Below are 20,748 nucleotides of genomic sequence, written 5' to 3' on the forward strand. Positions count from 1 at the left end.
AAGTAATTAAATTAATTACGGTGGAGAAATTTTGAAAAAATAAAAATTTATTGACTTAAAGATACTAAGTTTATAGTTATTTATTTTTTTAAAATCTCTCCCGACGAAATTTCGTCGGCATAGGTCTTTGTCGGCAAAAGTTTGTCGGATTAGGTTTCTCGCGACGAAATGTTGTCGGTAGAGGTAATTTCGTCGGGAGAGGTTGTTTGGGTTTTTTTTTTTTTTTTGAGTTCTAAAATTATAAAATGAGTTTCTTGACTTTTGTTTTTTGGCCAACTTCTTGAATTTAATGCATCTAATTAATTAATACCTTAACCTTTTTTTAATTACATTAATTAGTGATTATGCTTTAATTATTATTTCTTTTGCGAATATTTAAATATTTTACTGATTTCGTAAATTACTTGGTAAATAGTAATTAATTGTTTTTCGAATTATTTTGTGGACTTTCGTTTTTTGTTCTTTGATATTAAATAATCATTAAAATATGTGTATTATACGTTTGCTTTCATTATACCAATTCCTAAAGACGTATATGAAAAATAGAAGTATTATTTAAAAAATACGTATGTGCATGTATAATACGAGTATTAAATGGGAAAATGCTAAATTCTTTATACGGTTAATAGCTCCGGAAAAGTAAAAAATCAAAAGGGGACAATAGCTATACCTCGGTAATGGCCTAAACGTAATAGATAATGCTCTAGACTAGTCTAAATACTATTTATTTAGTAATATCATGTATGCCATTAATTAAAATATTTAATACTAAATATTCACTAGAGAATTAATAGTTAGAAAATAATTACTAAAGAAAGTAATTAAATTAATTACTGGGGAGAAATTTTTGAAAAAATAAAAATTTATTGACTTAAAGATAATAAGTTTATATTTATTAATTTTTTTACAACCTCTCCCGACTAAATTTTGTCGGCATAGGTCTTTGTCGGATTAGGTTTCTCGCAACGACATTTCGTCGGTAGAGGTAATTTCGTTGGGAGAGGTTGTTTGGCTTTTTTTTTTTTGAGTTTTAAAAATATAAAATGAGTTTCTTCACTTTTGTTTTTTTGGCCAATTTCTTGAATTTAATTCATCTAATTAATTAATACCTTATCCTTTTTTTAATTACTTAAATTATTGATTATGCTTTAATTATTATTTCTTTAGTGAATATTTAAATATTTTACTAATTTCATAAATTACTTGGTAAACAGTAATTAATTGTTTTTCAAATTATTTTGTGGACTTTCGTTTTTTGTTCTTTGATATTAAATAATCATTAAAATACGTGTATTATACGTTTGCTTTCATTATACGACTCTTAAAGACGTATACGAAAAACAGAAGTATTATTTGAAAAATACATATGTACGTGTATAATACGAGTATCAAATGGGAAAATGCTAAATTCTTTATACGGGTAATAACTCTGGAAAAGAAAAAAATCAAAAGGGGACAGTAGCTATACCTTGGTATTGGCCTAAGCGTAATAGATAATGCTCTAGACTTGTCTAAATACTATTTATTTAGTAATATCATTTATGCCATTAATTAAAATATTTAATACTAATTATTCACTTGAGAAATAATAGTTACAAAATAATTACTAATGAAAGTAATTAAATTAATTACTAGGAAGAAATTTTGAAAAAATAAAAATTTATTGACTTAAAGATACTAAGTTTATGTTTATTTATTTTTTTTAAAACCTCTCCCGACGAAATTTCGTCGGCATAAGTCTTTGCCGGCAAAGGTTTGTCGGATTAGGTTTCTCGCGACGAAATCTCGTCGGTAGAGGTAATTTCGTCGGGAGAGGTTGTTTGGCTTTTTTTTTTTTTTTGAGTTCTAAAATTATAAAATGAGTTTCTTCACTTTTGTTTTTTGGCCAACTTCTTGAATTTAATGCATCTAATTAATTAATACCTTAACCTTTTTTTAATTACATTAATTAGTGATTATGCTTTAATTATTATTTCTTTAGCGAATATTTAAATATTTTACTGATTTCGTAAATTACTTGGTAAATAGTAATTAATTGTTTTTTGAATTATTTTGTGGACTTTCGTTTTTTGTTGTTTGATATTAAATAATCATTAAAATACGTGTATTATACGTTTGCTTTCATTATACCGACTCTTAATGACATATATGAAAAATAGAAGTATTATTTGAAAAATACGTATGTACGTGTATAATAAGAGTATTAAATGGGAAAATGCTAAATTCTTTATACGAGTAATAACTCCGGAAAAGTTAAAAATCAAAAGGGGACAATAGCTATACCTTGGTAATGGCCTAAACATAATAGATAATGCTCTAGACTAGTCTAAATACTATTTATTTAGTAATATCATTTATGCCATTAATTAAAATATTGAATACTAATTATTCACTAGAGAAATAATAGTTAGAAAATAATTACTAATGAAAGTAATTAAATTAATTACTGGGGAGAAATTTTGAAAAAATAAAAATTTATTGACTTAAAGATACTAAGTTTATATTTATTTATTTTTTTAAAACCTCTCCCGACGAAATTTGGTCGGCATAGGTCTTTGTCGGCAAAAGTTTGTCGGATTAGGTTTCTCGCGACGAAATGTCGTCGGTAGAGGTAATTTCGTCGGGAGAGGTTGTTTGGGTTTTTTTTTTTTTTGAGTTTTAAAAATATAAAATGAGTTTCTTGACTTTTGTTTTTTGGCCAACTTCTTGAATTTAATGCATCTAATTAATTAATACCTTATCCTTTTTTTAATTACTTGAATTTGTGATTATGCTTTAATTATTATTTCTGTTGCGAATATTTAAATATTTTACTGATTTCGTAAATTACTTGGTAAATAGTAATTAATTGTTTTTCGAATTATTTTGTGGACTTTCGTTTTTTGTTCTTTGATATTAAATAATCATTAAAATACGTGTATTATACGTTTGCTTTCATTATACCGACTCTTAAAGACGTATACAAAAAACAGAAGTATTAGTTGAAAAATACGTATGTACGTGTATAATACGAGTATTAAATGGGAAAATGCTAAATTCTTTATACGGGTAATAACTCCGGAAAAGTAAAAAATCAAAAGGGGACAGTAGCTATACCTTGGTATTGGCCTAAGCGTAATAGATAATGCTCTAGACTTGTCTAAATACTATTTATTTAGTAATATCATTTATGCCATTAATTAAAATATTTAATACTAATTATTCACTTGAGAAATAATAGTTACAAAATAATTACTAATGAAAGTAATTAAATTAATTACTGGGAAGAAATTTTGAAAAAATAAAAATTTATTGACTTAAAGATACTAAGTTTATATTTATTTATTTTTTTTAAAACCTCTCCCGACGAAATTTCGTCGGCATAGTTCTTTGCCGGCAAAAGTTTGTCGGATTAGGTTTCTTGCGACGAACTGTCGTCGGTAGAGGTAATTTCGTCGGGAGAGGTTGTTTGGCTTTTTTTTTTTTGAGTTTTAAAAATATAAAATGAGTTTCTTCACTTTTGTTTTGTGGCCAACTTCTTGAATTTAATGCATCTAATTAATTAATACCTTAGCCTTTTTTTAATTACTTTAATTAGTGATTGTGCTTTAATTATTATTTCTTTAACGCATATTTAAATATTTTACTGATTTTATAAATTACTTGGTAAATAGTAATTAATTATTTTTCGAATGATTTTGTGGACTTTCGTTTCTTAGAGAAGGCAACAAAGTAGCACACTGTATCGCTCGTTTTGCACTTTCAACTCAGCAAGTTTGCTTTTGGGAGCAGCCTCCTGATTTTATTCAGAAGGATTTGCTTGCCGATCTCATGTAACCTTTGTCTTATTCAATATTATCGCTAATTTTCAAAAAAAAAAAAAAAAAAAAGGTTGGGAAGCAGCAGTAGCAGCAAAAGTGCTTTTCTCCACAGCGACAATAATCTAATGCAGATCGTGAGGCTTCTGTTGGATCTGCTCATTGTCTTTCTTTTTTCCTTTCTTCTATGTACTCTAAAAGCGCATGTGCTGTTTAATTTCCATTTCTACCAATCGTTTGCACAACTCCAAAAGCAGATTCGCCACTTCAAAATATATTATTTCCCCAAACTATATATATGCAGTACTGAATTCTATCTTTCTACAAAACAAAAATTTATTAGATGATTATGTATTAGTGTGAAACGCAATGCGCTTGACCTACGTACAGAAGAATATAATTCGTATAGAATTCACTGAGGTGTTTAATATGATATAATAATGATTTGAAGTGTGTGAGAGTGTCTGATAGGGAGGAGAGATTACCCGACACATTTGGTTGGGAAAGGGAAAATCTATGAAGTTTTCGTCAATAGATTCCCAGTGGGTGGTGGTTTGTAATGTGGTAAATAATTTATAATAGTCCTCTGATGGGCAGAATGGTGCGAATATATGTTCTATATCAAGTCTCTCAGTGCACTGCATATATAAATTCAAAATAAGCGACTTGTAAAATCAAAGACATATAAAGCATGCTAATAAATTAATTAACCACAAGGAATCTTCTCACCTCCTTGTAAATTTGCATACTGTAGAGGCATGGAAGGTTGTTTGGATCTACATCAACATAGTTACCCTTGCAGTTCCTTTCTGTTGACTTTGAAAACATAAAGCAATCATTGAATTTTCAAAGCTGCAGTTTAGCTAATAAACTTACATAATTATTAATTTAATGAGCAAATTTGATATAAGCGCCATTCTATCTGATATAAGCGCCATTTGATGAGCAAATTTAATTCTCGAATTTCCATCCTCTTTTTCCTGTGTCACTGGGTTAAAACAAATCTGAAATCTGAAATCTGAAATGTATTGGACCTAGAATAATTAAAACAAGTTATCAGATACCCATTTTTCATATTAGATACCAATCAACTAACCAACCAACCTGCAGTTCATCCCTGCTTAATTACTACTTTCGTAATGTTTTGTTATTTACTAATTTATATTTTGAAAATGTTGTAATGGTTAGGGCGCATACTTGATAATTACAATTAGAGATATTTAGTCAAATAACCAATCTTAGCACTAAAACTATAAATAAATCCTACACTATTTAATTTCTATAAACAAACCCAAAAAATGACATTTGGCATTATTGAATTGAATTTTGATTATTAAATTACTTTGATGTCCTATTGAGTGTTTTGGGCTTTTTTTATATGTTTTGGGGTTGGGTTTGTTTTGAGAAATTAATGGCAGTTTTGTAATTTAAAAGAAATTAAAAGTCTTTTTTGTTATGTTGTAAATGGGCTTTGGGTGTGTTTCTAAAGTCCATTTCATATAGGGTATTTTTATAATTTAGACTCCTATATTGGGTGTAATAGTGAATCTCCCATTAAATTATGCATATTGCTATAATTCAATGTTTAATTAGTTGATAACAAGTAGATGACTAAGCGATTTCTGATTTGGGTTATTTTCACAGAAGATAGATAGTTCCGGTCATCAAACCACATTGCAGGATGAGATTATTGAATGTACATACTAAGGGGAACAGTTGCAGCTCATCCAAAATTGCCCACCCCAACGTACCTTGGAATTGAACAACCCAACACAACGCATTATCATCAACAAAAATCTATTCAGCTCATAAATAAATAAAAATATATATATATATATATATTATGGTAGTTACCCAGTTTCAAGCTTCAAGGGGACGGCACCGGAGAGGCCTGGAATGTTCTTGACGGTTGTCTGCGACGCACCATAGTTGGTAAGTTGCAGGTGCACTAGAAAAATTGCTAGCCAGAGCCACAATAATGTGACACTGAAATTGACGTAGTTGTTAGAAGTACTGACGATCATTTTCTCTTTTTCTTTTCCCCTTCGAAACTTATTTATATGTTTCTGTTGTGGTTTGTGATTTTGATATTTGAATTTTAAAAATAATTTCAATAAATAAATAATTAATAAACTATTCTATTTCCAAGAGCAAGTCTTATAAAGAGCTCCAAGGAACTCTAGTGTTCCAATGTAACACTAATTTCAACTCAAACATGTTTGCATTAATATGTGAAAATTATGTGTATAATAAGTGAATTTTGTGTGTATTATTGAATTTTTTTTGTAAAAAACACGTGTATTAAACATGAAAAATACGTATGTATGTGTACAATACGAGTATTGTATATTTGCTTTCTCAAAAATATACATTTTACCGAGTCTTTAAAACGTGTACAGAAAACGGATGTATTATTGAAAAATATGTACGTACGTGTATAATACAAGTACTAAATGTGAAAATGCTAAAATTTTTATACGAGTAATAACGTTGGGAAAGTAAAAAATTAAAAGGGGACAATAGAGACTCGGGTAATGGCCTAATAGTAATAGATAATGATCTAAATTACTCTTATCGATAAAAGAAAATTATATTTAAAAAAAGGATCCCATAGAGCCGCTCGGCTATACTATATATATATATATATATATACACTCCAGTAACGCCGTGCGGAAATACTTTTAAAAAAAAAACCGTAGTAAACCCATGCGGCTGTGTGAAAACATATATAGCCGCACGGCTGTACTTGTTTTGAAAAAGAAACCGTAGTCAAGCCGCGCGGCTATACTATTTATAGAAAACAGAAAGGCCTGGCCCACGTGTCGAAATAAGTATAACAGCGGGGCTATACTATTTTTTTAAAAAAACCGTAGTAAAGCCGTGCGGCTTAACTATTTATATATATATAAAAAAACCCGCCTAGCGCCACATGTAAAAACAAGTATAGCCGCAGGCTACACGTTTATTAAAAAAACCGTTGTCCGCGCGGCTATACTATATTTTTAAAAATAAATAAATCATAGTTGCATTAGTTTATACTTTATTAATATTAATTGCTTATTTGCTCAGCCCAAAAAAAAGGTAAGTGAAAAACAGACGCAGGTGGGTTGTTTCTGACTGGAATTGGGTGTTGGTTTACATTTGTTATTTGTTTACACTATCACTATTAGTTTCTTCTTTCTTTATGTTTATTTTTTGTTAAGTGTGCAGGTCATTTTAGATCCAGATTCAGTTTCATATTGATGTAAAGTGTCCAGTTCAGGCATCAACTTCTATTTTTTATGTTACGAATAAGATTATACTTTGATTTTTTCTTCTTCTTTTTTCCTCACGGGATTATTTTTTTATACAGGAATTAAAAGCAAAATGAGGATCAGAGTTGGAGGGAGTTCAAGAGTAACATGAAAGCAGAACAAAAGGGAAGCATCATGGTGAGTCAACCTAAGCACCGATCATGACTTCTTCGAGCAGTGAACCAAAGTCGCTCTTCTTCGTGGACAAGTCCAAAGGTACCTCATTCATACCTTTGTTTTTTTGTTTTTTGTTTCGAGTGACATAATTGCCTTTTTCTGCAGCTGATAATAACACATCCATAATGACACACTGCGATAGACTTATTCCGAAACATAAGTCTATTGTTTTGATGGATTGTTTTAGTATTCTTAATATCTTGCTTCATATTAAGTTTTTTAGTTGTTTTCGTCTTCTTCTCTTTTTTTTTTCTTTTTTTTTCTTTTTTTTTTTGCGTAAATGCAGATCCAATTTGCTACATGAGGCTTCCAAAGAAGATAGTAGTAAGAGAGCATAAAATTGCTGCAGGAGGAGGTTCATGTACAAGCAGCAGCTAAAAGGATTTCAGGATCATAATTTAATTGTCATGATTTTTTTATTTTTTTATTTTTTGTTTTCTGTTTTCCTTTTTCAATGGTTGCAATACTAGCTTCAATTACTATATTTTGGTGTAACGAGTTTTGTTTTAAATAAAGACTTATTCAATTGCATCTATACCAAATTCGGTTCAATGATTAACTATGATAATTGTTATCAATAAATACAAAGAGGAATTTAAATTCGTTCTTGCATTTGTTTCAAATTTTTCAATATGATCAACTATGATAATTGATTTATTTTTATGAAGGTTATCAATGAATACAATACAACATATGTTACCAAATTATTGAAAAAAAGAATTTTTAAGGACAATTCAAACTAAAAATTAAAAACAGGAAAATGCTTTTTACCCAAGCTAATAAAAAAATTAAAATTGTTGATATAGGCATCTAGCAAAATACAATTGCAAAAAAATTAAAACGAAACTTTGTAAGTCGTGCATAGCGCGCGTGATTAAAAAAAAGCCTCTCGCACACGCGGAAGCGTGTGCAAAGAGGCTAGTACTTTATTAATATTAATTGCTTATTTGCTAAGCCCAAAAAAAAGGTAAGTGAAAAACAGAGTTACAATTAAGGTAAAATGAAAGAATTACAAATATTTATTTTTTGACTCAATGAAAATAAAGTGCTGAAAAGTCATGACCCTTTGTAGGGAAGAAAACTCATCACCCTTTTTTAGAAAATTATCATGCACATAATCATGTATTAATTTTTAAATATAGTCGAAACTAAACAAACTGGACAAATTTCTCGATAAACCAAGTGTAGCCAATTGAATGGATCCTCTCACCGAGTAGATCAACAAAAGTAATTTAACTACTACAAAGTATATCTGTAAACGAATCGGATTTGAATCAGATAAAAGAATTCATTTATAATCGGATTATCAGATTCGGACTATCAAATTGCACCTATCAATCCTTATCCGTTACGCATCGGATTCGGATCGGATTATTATCGGATTTATTTTGAGATGTACAAAAAATCAAAATTTCATTAGTAACCTTGTTATTTTAATGTATTTATCTACTTTTTATATCAAATTTCGATTTTTTTAAATCATAAAAATGACTTTTAAGTGTATTCTTAGTGCATATAAAACTAAAATTATTCATTTACACATATAAAATATTAATATAAAGCATAGAAAACTACATTGTACTTCATACTAAGTTGTCGGATTAGATTATTATATCGGATTGGATCACTATAATTCATATTCGGATCCATTTATAATCGGATTATTTGGATTCGGATTGTAATTTGATTGAGAAGTCCAATCCATCTCCTATTAATTACACCAAATTCAGATCGGATTTAGATCATAATCTGATCCATTGACAGGTCTACTACAAAGTAGACTTATTCACCCTTTGGAGCAATACAGACCCCGCATATATGTTTATTATTCGACTTAATTAAAAGAGAGTACTCATAATTCAACATCCTTTATATTAATCTTGACATAGTAGTAAAATAGATCAAAGAGGAGAATGCTCTAGCCACCTTTCGATCATATCAAAGCTTTCTCTGGGATTAAACTCGGGACCTGTATGACCTCCTCCCTGCACAATTGCAAATGGAGTTATTTGAGCGCATTTCCCAAGATTATATTAATGTAAGAGAAGGACGTTCTATATATATCATGCCTTTATGGTGGCATATGTCAAATGATACTCTCCATTCGAATAGCCAACTCTGTATCTGGAATAATGAATAAAGAGAACAAAAATAGAAGTTAATTGGATACTAAAACTTCTAACTGGAAGAAACGTAAATCTGAAGAAAAAAAATAAATCATGAAAAACAATAAAAACTGAGATAGATAATACAAACCCTGCAACTTGATTGTTAGAGAACCATGCTTTCCAGTCATCAACAATTGGCAAGCTCAAGGATTCTATCCATGCCTCTGTACTTACATGGGGAACTTTCAAGTCATGATCCCCACTGCAGAAGATGCCATAAAACTTGTAATTATTTTGTGGGAAAAGGTAGATTTGTTAATGCATTTGGTTGTTGTGGGTTTTATTTATGCAACTACAAGATAAATCAATACTATAATATTCTCATTAACAATAAAAATGAGACTGTTAGTTCTCAAAAGTCAAGAAGGAAAAATAAGAGGATATAGAAAAATAAAATGATATATGTATATCATATATGCAATGATACAAAGAATCAAAATTAAAAATTAGAGCGGATGTGCTCCCCACTCTGCACCCAAGTTCAAATCCCCCATCCTAGTTTAGATTAGTTTAAAATAGATTATTGCTTGTATAAAAATAAAAATAAAAACTAAAAACAATTTCAATATAGTTTTCCTTTCATGCATCTTTCTTCACCTATGCTTTTCCCCATCCTTTTCTCATCGTTTTCCATCAAAGTTTCCATCACTTTCCTAATTCATAATTTCTCATACCATATTTTTTACAAAAGAAAAACTGCTGTGAACCCTCAAAAGTTCAAAAGAATGATATAAACAATTTAATGTTATAATCTTACCTGTAGACAAAAGCCCGGAGGGATTTTTGCATGAGGTTTCGATGATAGTCAACACTACTTCGGACATCTTTTATGTAAGGTATTGAGCTATTGCATCTTGCCCATTCGGCTTTTGTTCCCTATTTCTCATAGTAAAATTGTCATTTTTTTTAATAGTGGCAAGTGTTATATATTCTGTTTAATTGCAAGCAACATATATATGTATATATGTATATATGTATACCTCCCGAATGTTGAGAGCTTTACGAACATTCATATCATTTGCCCAAACCTCAGAGTACCGTTGCCTCTCTACCTACAAAACCAAAAAATTTCACATATATCATCTAGTAGTAATAAAACACGTCAATTTTAGGTTAGTCCAACTCCTTATAAGCTCTTGCTAGGTTTCTAAACATTCCAATCTAGGACATTTCTTCACATTCTCATATGATCTAGTGGCATCGGAGGTCAGTGACGAAGCTGACCTTTTGAAGGGGCCAAAATATAGCTCGGTTTTTCTGATATTTCTAACCAATTACATAGCTTTATAACATTATTTCAGCATTTTTCAAAGGCCATGGACTAAAGTGAAATTTCATTCAAACTATATAAGGACGCAAAAGGCAATCCACCCTTGTCAATATACATTGAATTTGAGAGAAGCAACATTACCCGACATAGTTGTTCAGGAAAGGGAAAGCTTAAGAAATTGTCATCATCGATACCAGGAGCGCATGCAGGTGCCAATATATGACTCTCCTCAAGTCTGCTAATGCACTGAAAATGCATTAAGCACACCGTTTTAAAATCGAAGATAAAAACATGCATTTTGGACCATATTGAACATCTACCTAGCACATACCTCCTCGAAAGCTTGAAGATTGTTGAGGCAAAGCTCATTATTTGGATCCACATCTACGTATTCCCCCTTGCAATTCCTTTTGGTCGACTTCAAAAACATAAATTAAGCAATAGTAAAATTCAAAATTTAAATATATTATCTTATTGAAGTATGAAAAAGTTGAGCAAAAAGTCCATCTTGCATAAGTAGTATCAATCAAGAGCTTCCTTTGTTTTTCATATAATTATAAGTTATATTCAAAATTTAATTAGATGATTTTGCTCAGAAGTTGCAAGGAAAAGTTGATCTCTGAAACGAAACCAAGTGCGATATACATACCTCAAACATTCTAGTTGATATAAGCGTCATGCGATGAGCGAATTCAATTTGCGAATTCAATTCCTCTTTTCGATTTGTAACTGGATTGCCAATTACGTATCCCTGGATGCATTGAAAAGAAAAACTAACTTCTGAAACAATATTAATGTCATGAATTTGAAAGTGTAATAAGGTATCTATTTGGAATCATACTTTGAGATTCAAAGATGGCGCGATTCCAGCTTCAATACCTACAACAACAACAACAACGACAACAACCCTCCATAATGCTCAGAACAATCTTGGCTGAGTATGAATCACCAGCAATGCATATGTAAATTACCATTAGTTATCTCTTGAACAATGATCGGAACAATCTTCCCTGAGTACGAATCACCAGAAATGTAGAGTGGATTTGCAAGAAACTTGGGATGAGTCAAAAGCCACTGGAGATGATTTTAAGGAGCAAGAACACTTCATATTAGTATTCTCATGTTTTTTCCCCTCGCCATATATATAGTGTGACCAGAAAAATATAAGGAAGGGGGGTGATACGGAAATCAGAAAACCATTAGTAGTGTAAAATTAAGTTTTGTGATGAAAGTTGTCAACCAGTAAGAGTTCCCAAATTATGAATTTTATTGAACAAATTTTTTGTGCAAACTTGGCTCACCCTTTGAAGAAACTCAGAAGCTCGTTTTGCATGAATGGTGTCACTAGTGTTGTAGCCATCTGCTGTTGTGGAGTATGAGAAACCAGTCCCGGCAGGAGCGTCTAGAAATATTATGTTTGCTAACTAAAAAGAAAAATGCGCACTTTCAATATATCTTCAGAAGCATAACCATATGCATCAATTGGTCACCATGACCATTCATATGTAGGAAAGTTAAAGCAAGAGATGGAAATTCCAGACCTTTGTCCATGAGTATGGATTCAAAACAAGTTCTACTGGATGCTTTGTTATACTTGTAAAACTGAAAGATATTGGACCTGTAATGAATGAACAACTTACTTATCATGTCAAGTCAAGCTATGAATGGCAATGGAGCGAATCGGAGATGGTATGATTAAGATGGATAGTCAAGCAATCATGTCATTTATGGATATTGCTCAAAATAATTCCTAATAAGGGTGGAACCAAGAATTTTTAGACATGCATAACTTTTAGTTTGACAATATTTAATTTTATATCGAAAAAGTGAAGCTAGCTGAAAACAAAAATATGCATGCACTTTCAATATTGCCATCATCAGAGGCATAACCATATGCATCAATCGGTCACATAACCAAAACTGGAGATGGAAATTCCAGACCTTTGTCCATGAGTATGGACAAGTTCTACTGGATCCTTTGTTATACTTGTAAAACTGAAAGCTATTGGACCTGTAACCATTGAACAACTTACTTATCAGGGCCATCTTTCCCTATTACACCAACCGATGCATTCGTGGACCAGCTCAAATTGATTTGTAACAAGCTCTAAATTCATCGGAGATGGATCAGATCATCCTATATCTGATCTGATCTGATAAGAAAAAAACAACAACCTGATCCAATTCAATAATCCAATAGATCATTCACAACTAGATCCATATCTGATTTGTTGGATAATCGGATATCTAATTTGATAACTTGATCCGAATTATTTTACATAAAAGTTGAAAAATATTCGTATTATTTACAAGAAGTTCACAATATTGTTACATGTGCATATATATTTAGTACATAAAATAAATATATTTATATTAAATCAAATCGGATTAGGCCAAATTCAGATTGTTTCATAGAGGTTGGCCCTATTATATTGGTGAGTTTCATAGAGGTGGAGCACAATATGATACAAAAATGTGGTAAGCCTAACATTATTCTTAAATTATTAGTGTAGAATGAGATACAAACCATTTTCATAAACGAGGCCAGAAAAACTGGAGCATCGAGGGCCTCCGGTGATCCAAAGCAGCAGAGGATCATTTTCTGGGCTCCTTTCTGACTCAATGAAATAGTAGAACAGCTGCAGCTCATCCTTATTACCTACCCCAACGTACCTTGAGAGATTTTAGACACAAATTAACAATTTAAATCCATTATCATTAAACTCATCCCAATCATTTTTCCTTAATTACCCACTTAATTATTTCATGCTCATCAACACAAACTAAGTACACACATAAATACATTGACCAGAAATGAAACTTACCCAGTTTCAAGCTTGAATGGGAGGTCACCAGAAAATCCTGGCAAGTTCTTGATGATTGTCTGCGTTGAACAAAAGTTGGGAAGCAGCAGTAGCAGCAAAAGTGATTTTTCCCAGAGCCACAATAATCTAATGCAGATCGTGAGGCTTCTGTTGGTTTTGGTCATTGTCCTTTCTTGTTTCCTTTCTTCTATAGGAAACTATGCACTCTAAAAGCGCATGTACTGTTTAAGGATCTGAACCAACGGTCATGTCTCGCATAGCCCAAATGGTTTACTTAGACTAAAATGTACTTGCATGTTATATCCGATTTGGTTCGATGTCTATCATAAGAGCAAAACCTAAAGTCTATTTTCCACCAACGCATGATAATAAAACGACAATAGTCACGGACCCCGCAATATGCCCATGTACTGTCACTTCCCATCAGTCCCAATAATAGGAAAAAAAAACTTTCTTGTGTGCTATTTTTGATCAATAATACAAGGATAAATGAAAAAAATTATTTTACGTGTCATTGTCTTTTTAGTTGGGAATAGCAAAAAGTATTATCCCTGTTGCATCAGAGTTTCTCACCAATAATAAATGATGGGTGTGGAATCTACAAACTGTTGTTTACAGACATATAAGAGAATTTCTTTTTTTTCAAAGTTAGGAAGGGAGGTTTCTCAATATTACTATTTGGGTTCGAACTTGAAACTATTAGTCTACAAATTACTAATGAATGGAGCTAGACCAGGTTGACAACGAATAACGGCTTTTACGTACACGTCTATACAAACATGGGATGGGCATAGGCCAATTGAATATTACTTGGTCTTTCTCCACTTCTACAGCTCTGCAGCAGAAGTGACAGAAAAGAACATTTTGGGGGTATAGCACCTCTGCGCAGATGATGATATTACTTGGCTATCACACCTCTGTAGCTGCCGTTTACCATTTATTTTAGTGACAGACAGATAAGAGAACATGTGAAACACAAGGAATATGTTGTCGGACGGATTGATTCTCATATACCTAAATGCAAGAAGTTATCACGCAAGTAATAATATATTTGATTAAGCAGAGGACGTTGTTATCATATCGATTGCAGAGGATACGCAGAGGATAAGCTCAGTCAACGTTATCCTCGATCCACGTTGTTATCATATCGATTGCAGAGGATACGCAGAGGATAAGCTCATCAACGTTATCCTCGATCCCAAACACTTCTAATGGATCAAGCCACACATAATCACTCTTCCTACTAAGTCATTATAGTAGCCCAAAAAATACAGGTTATTCATTCGGATAATCATCTCATCTTCCAAGTCAAACGGCAGTCGGTGAGGTAGCGACATAATGATGATCAAGCCAACTAATTAACACGTGTCCTGTGTTATGGTTGGATTTATATATGTGTTACAATATAAGCGGATATTTAATCATATTATACTATAAAAACGAGAAATATAAATCTTATCGTCAATTTATATTATAATATGGACTAATTGTACTACGTGACCCTATTTTAATACCACACAATAACAAACACAATAATATTTTTCTAGAGTACTAAACTTGGGTCTGCCACTAGGGACTAATTCAAATGTATTAACTTAATTAGGATATGCTAGAAAATACGCATATACTTCACACCTCACCTCACCACCTATTTATGTCTGCCATGTGTTAATTAACCGAATTAATCATCGTTAACCATCCATTCATTTATGTGCATATATATCATAATGACGACAGAGTATTAATTCACGTTCAAACAATATGTTGTTTTCCTATTTTGCCCTTCTATCATTCAGCATCACCACCTTCCCCTTCCCCAACCTACCTCTCTCTTCACAGACACCCACATTAATTATGGACCAACATCTCATTCAACCTTTGGTTATGATTGAAGAAAGAAGAAAACGAAAAGATCTTCAGTTTTTCGTACTGTTTTGTTTGATATCTTTTTCTTTGGAGTTTTTTTTTCAGTGAGAGTAGTTCAGCAATTGATTCTACCGTAAGTTTGAATACGTCAGTATGTATGAGAGGTGTACAATATACATTGAATACGGATAGAGGCTTGAGAGCATTTCTGACCATGAATTTTTTGGTGCTAAATTTATTAGTGACACCGAAAGCAAAATAATTGAAGTCTGGGGAATATTGTCCCAGCGTAATCTGAAAAGTTTTATTTCAATGGGCCTATAGACCCAAAAAAGAAAAACCAAAGTAACAATCATAGTACTGAAAGATAAATTGAACCCATTAATTTGCAACAGGACATGTAACAAATAGACAGATTTGGCCAACAAATGAGTAGAAGAATTTAATATCACCCACACTCGTCAGTATTATAGCATTATTGGCTGGGAATAAAAAAAGTAGTGATATTCCTGTTTCATCGAAGTCCGTCTCCAGTGAGAGAGAGTGCAGGCAATGGAGCACGTTGCAGATTCATATTTTATTTTAGGCTTTTTATCATAAATGGTCATTCAGGTTTACAAAATTATCACGAATCGTCCTTTAGGTTTTTTTGTGACACTAATAGTCCTTCAGGTTATAATACACCCATCAAAATGGTCCTTCCGTTAGTTTCTGTTAAAACTTACGTTAAACTCACGTGCTCAGCCTGCTTTTTGAAATGATAATCGCATCATTCCACTCAACCTTCGACCAAACCCAACTGACAGAACCATTTCCCTCCATTTCTTCATCGGTCCTCCATTTTGGCGCTCTAAACTGCACTATATAACCTTTTCCCTCCATTTCCTCCTCGGGCCCTCCTCTCTATTTGGGGTTCCAGTTGGTATTATTAGGGTTTTTTTTGGGTATTTAATTGATAAAGTTGGTCTGCAAAAGGAATATCTGGGTTCGTAAGAGTCAAACACGCATTATTCTTTTTACAAAAGTGACTAGATGGATGAGCCCGATGAGTTCTTTCGAAAGGGGGGAAACAGCCAAAGTATACAGGTTAGTTTTTTAATCTTTGTTAAAGTGTACACTACAGCTTGTCTGCAAATGTGGTTGTTTTGTTTTGTGAAACATGTGGTTGTATTTTGATTGTGCAATATTTTTAAACTTTTTATATTTGTCAATGATATCTTATGTTTTTCAGTTTGGCTTTATCTTTGGTGTGGACCATGTTTGTTTTATTTGGTTTGAGAATTATTGAAATATGTCGTGTATCTTCTACTTTGTTTAATGGTAGTTCAGTTATGTATTATTTATAGAAAAGTTGATATAGATCCAATTTCTCATCTAGAAGTTGGGTTTAATCCTTGAATTTGGTGACTTTGATACAAGTCCTTTGACTTTTGTGCCACATAGGATTACATTCCTTTTTAAATATTGTCTGATGTAATCTTTTTATTTTATATATTTAAAATAATTTTTTGTTCCAATATTGCCCATTATCTTAGATTACTTACCTTAATGAGATAAAACGTAAAACGTAATAATGAAGTTATTAATTGCAAGCAAATTTTATGGTGGTTTTATAATAAATTACTAAATTTATGGTAAGTAAAGCACCTAATTAGGAAGACCTTTTTTTTTCTTTTTTAAATGTTGGACATTGACATATATATAGGTTTTCTACGTTTTTAACACTCCATTATTTCTTTCTTTTCTAGCCAACCGAGTTCCTCCCCTATCCGCACACCACACTGCCTTCTTCAATCCTTTCCAACAACTGTCTCGTATCATACAGAATAAACTACAGCCACCGCGGAGAAAACCAGCCGTCTTCTCGAGTCCGCCACTCCCTGGTGTTTTTAACTCTCCTAAAGAAACCTAGAAACCCTATATATATGTCTTCTCGAGTCCGCCACTCCATTATCTTAGATTACTTACCTTATGGTGGTTTTTTATGTACCGGAGATATAGGTAGCATATATTGTCCGACCTATGTTTTTATGCACCTAAGTTATAGGTAATTTAATATTCTCCTTGTTTATTTTTCCACCTTACATTTAGGTAAGATGTTTTGAGGTTTGTTCAGCCTATGATGTAGATATATTATCCTATGGTATAGATATATTGTCCTATTGTCCATTGCATAGGTATAATATGTCATATTATCTATTGCCTATTGCATAGGTATATATATGTTTTTTCCTATTTTCGACAATGTGTAATAGTATTTTATCTACCTCTTTTTTAGGTAACATACAATTTTATTTTGTCTATTTTTTTATCTGACTTATAGGTAGTCTTCAAATTTATGTTCCTAACTTATAGGTAACATGATTTATCACTAAGTATTTTTCGTTACTAATAATAACACTATTTACCTGTATGTCAGGTATATAATCTAATGTGGGTGCTTGTCTGATCGATTGGTATAATTTGTGGGTCTTTACTTTGTATTGATTAAATTGTATTTTATCCATATATTAGGAATATTATCAAGGAAAGAATTCAAAATTTAAATTATGGAATTCAATTACAAGGAAATAATGTATTAAATTTAGATTTTCAATGTGTTTTCCTTATTTACCTCAAAGGGTAAAATTGACACAACAAAAAAAGTAATAAATGTCAAAGGACCTACATCTAAAACTAAAACCGCGAGGACTAAACCCAATTATAGCTAATCGTTTTGGACCTAGATCTAAGAAGCCCTATTATTTATTACTTAATTGTTAGGTCTGTATTTTACCTAATTTTTTTTAGGTATGTGATGCTGATATAAAAAAAAAAAAGATAATTAAGTTAAAAGAAGGCTTTTGGCATTGATTAATATTTCTTCTTGGCAGATCCTGATAAATTTAGTCTTGAGATTCACCATGGAGGCAAACTGATTAAAGGGGGAGGCATTGATGAATATGTAGGAGGGGAGGTTGTGTTTCTTGACCACGTAGATGGAGATAAAATGTGATGGATTGAGCTTGTGAGGATTGTAGAACAATTAGGATATGAAAGGAATGAGTTAGTTTTTTTTTACAAGGTGGACAATGAGGATTTTAAAATCTTAGAAAATGATGAGCATGTGTTGAAGATGGTTGCAGCCATGCCTAAGAGTAGAAATATGCCTTTGTATGTAGTTAGACAGCAACCAGCAAGTCAACCTCGTATGCCTATGAACACTGTTGATAACGAAATACCATTGGTGCAAGAGATTCATGTGGCCCAATCTTTGAATTGGGATGGTTTGTTTATTGATTGGAATGATGACAACCTTGATACCTTTAAAAGACAAGAGAATTCAAACCCAGCAAAAAAGAGAATTCATCGGTACCTACAGTGGGTTCACAGCCTCCTCTTTCACAACCTTCTTCATCAAACCAAGGCACGACACCACAAACCCAGCAAAAAAGACTTTAGTCTCCAGCAAAAAGAGGAAGACCATGGAGAGTTTGAGTTAGGACTTGGAACTTCATTTTGATGTATTGTATGGGAAGTTCATTTCGATGTCTTGTGTTAGGATTTGGGAAGTTCATTTTGATATATTGTGTTAGGACTTGCTCAAGATTGATGTCTTCGATGTGATGCACTGGTTTTTTGAGGACTCTGTATTTGATGTGCCATGGATAATGAATTTGCAGGACTTCTATTTTCAAATTGATCCATGAGTTTGGTCTTTCTCTGGAGTTCTCAATTGTTGGTCTTTCTCTTGAGCTTGGATTGTTTCAATTTCTTCAAAAGTCTACTTTTTTTATTGGTTATATAGTACAGGGGCGCCAAAATGGAAGGACCATGAGGAAATGGAGGGAATGGGTTCTGACAGTTGGGTTTGGTCGAAAGTTGGGTGGAATGATGAGATTATTATTTCAAAAAACAGGCTGAGCATGTGCATTTAACTTCAATTTTAACAGATTAACTTCAGTTTTAACATAAACTAACAGAAGGACCATTTTGATGGGTGTATTACAACCTAAAGGACTATTAGTGTCACAAAAAAACCTAAAGGACGATTCGTGATAATTTTGTAAACCTGAAGGACCATTTGTGATAAAAAGCCTTTATTTTATGGGGATAGAGCTTAAAACAGTCGCTGATTTGTTAGAACCTTTGTTTCATCTTGGCTTTAGTTTCATTTTTGGGTTTTCAATACAATGTTTGTGCATCAAATCCAAATTGTACACAGTTATTATGGTTTGGACGAAGAGGGCTGGTTTAATTTGGGCCTTAATTTTTGGGTCCAGCTAAGGGCCTATGGGTCAGCCCAGTAAAACCAAAAGATAATTATTGACTTTTCATCATGGCAAATCAATCTGATATAATAAAGTTGAAAGAAAATGAAAGAGTAAACTTCAATTAAATTTCCAAATATCAATGCCTATATGAAAGGAACAAAATAAAAAAATGGGAGTTGATAGAGGAATTGAGAAATGGTTCAATCTCTCTCACACCAACTCTTTCCTATGTATACTTTTTTTTTACATCCAAAGAATCAAGAAATCAAATCCTTCACTAATATTAATTAAGCTTAATTACTGTTTTACTTCTTGAAACGAGCACTCAGTCTCACTTTACTTTTGAAATTGAAATTTTTTCACTTCACCACTTCCGTCAATTATGCAAACCCACCACTTCTTCTCTTAACAGCATAACTTCTACTTCTTGGATACAAATCAGCCTTCACAACATTCACTTCATCTTCCTCAAAAGAACAAGCCATCTCCTCATCAATCCTTCCCATCTTCAACCCTACACTATAACTCCTCATCCCCATCCCATTCATAGTTTGTTGTCTCCCAATGGGTTGAGCTGCTTGTCTCACAACTGGTCTTCGATGCACATCTAAATCACCTGCAGGTTTATTATTGTTCTTCTTCTCTACATCATTCCTCTTCGAATTCTTCGACGACGCCGTTCTGAGAAGCTGCCTCAAGTCCTCATCGTCGCTAGAGCTCGAGGAATTGACACTGAAGCTCTTGGGCAAGCGTGGAACTTGAGAGGCAGTGTAGCCACTCACTCCACCACCACCATAACCTACCTTGCCAGCACAATCTTCCAAGCTCCTCATGTAAAAGTTCCTGGCCTTGGTCAAGGTCCTAATGGGTGCACAAATAATGTACATCAACTTGCTTTGCTTCTTAGCGTTGCTCCTCATTGTAAAAAATTTGATGTGAACGGTTTTTGAATATTGGGTTTGGACAGAGATTTTAGAACAAGAAAGGAGACTTGAAAAATGTTGAAACTGTGAGCTGATGAGGGAGAGTTGGTGATTTTATAAAGGTGTGGGGGATTTGGGTTTTGGACTTGTTTCTTGGAAGTAACATCAGAAGCAGT

At 32.4% G+C, this 20,748-nt stretch overlaps 2 protein-coding genes and 1 long non-coding RNA gene across 3 annotated transcripts; 1 reads left to right on the forward strand and 2 right to left on the reverse strand.

The window, feature by feature from the left end:
• Positions 1 to 7,143: 7,143 nt before the first annotated feature.
• LOC110763704 (uncharacterized) lies at positions 7,144 to 7,793 on the forward strand. Its single transcript, XR_002527782.2, has 2 exons — positions 7,144 to 7,306; positions 7,554 to 7,793. It is a non-coding gene; the product is annotated as an uncharacterized LOC110763704 (long non-coding RNA).
• A 1,097-nt stretch (positions 7,794 to 8,890) lies between these two features.
• Positions 8,891 to 13,833, reverse strand: LOC110763700 (serine carboxypeptidase-like 17). The gene is made up of 14 exons (XM_021966546.2): positions 13,531 to 13,833; positions 13,233 to 13,378; positions 12,247 to 12,323; positions 12,007 to 12,129; positions 11,677 to 11,779; positions 11,547 to 11,584; positions 11,355 to 11,456; positions 11,037 to 11,123; positions 10,847 to 10,951; positions 10,416 to 10,487; positions 10,193 to 10,311; positions 9,524 to 9,637; positions 9,337 to 9,391; positions 8,891 to 9,252 (listed from the first exon to the last, which is right to left on the reverse strand). The coding sequence occupies exons 1-14, from the start codon at positions 13,692 to 13,694 to the stop codon at positions 9,169 to 9,171; spliced, it is 1,389 nt and encodes a 462-aa protein (XP_021822238.1). The 5' UTR covers positions 13,695 to 13,833; the 3' UTR covers positions 8,891 to 9,168.
• A 5,908-nt stretch (positions 13,834 to 19,741) lies between these two features.
• LOC110768118 (uncharacterized) lies at positions 19,742 to 20,666 on the reverse strand. The gene has a single exon (XM_021971801.2). The coding sequence runs from the start codon at positions 20,567 to 20,569 to the stop codon at positions 20,030 to 20,032; it is 540 nt and encodes a 179-aa protein (XP_021827493.1). The 5' UTR covers positions 20,570 to 20,666; the 3' UTR covers positions 19,742 to 20,029.
• Between the last annotated feature and the right edge of the window lie 82 nt (positions 20,667 to 20,748).

This window comes from Prunus avium, chromosome 8, assembly GCF_965620075.1.
Source record: "Prunus avium chromosome 8, drPruAviu1.hap1.1, whole genome shotgun sequence".
NCBI lineage: Eukaryota > Viridiplantae > Streptophyta > Magnoliopsida > Rosales > Rosaceae > Prunus > Prunus avium.

Excerpts from the sequence above, each read along its gene's own strand:
- LOC110763700 (XM_021966546.2), bottom strand. The coding sequence starts at position 13,694 with ATGACCAAAACCAACAGAAGCCTCACGATCTGCATTAGATTATTGTGG. Across the intron at positions 12,324-13,232 it reads TGGCCTCGTTTATGAAAATG|GTCCAATATCTTTCAGTTTT; the intron begins GTTTGTATCTCA and ends CATTCATTACAG. Across the intron at positions 10,312-10,415 it reads AAGCTCTCAACATTCGGGAG|GGAACAAAAGCCGAATGGGC; the intron begins GTATACATATAT and ends TATGAGAAATAG.
- LOC110768118 (XM_021971801.2), bottom strand. The coding sequence starts at position 20,569 with ATGAGGAGCAACGCTAAGAAGCAAAGCAAGTTGATGTACATTATTTGT.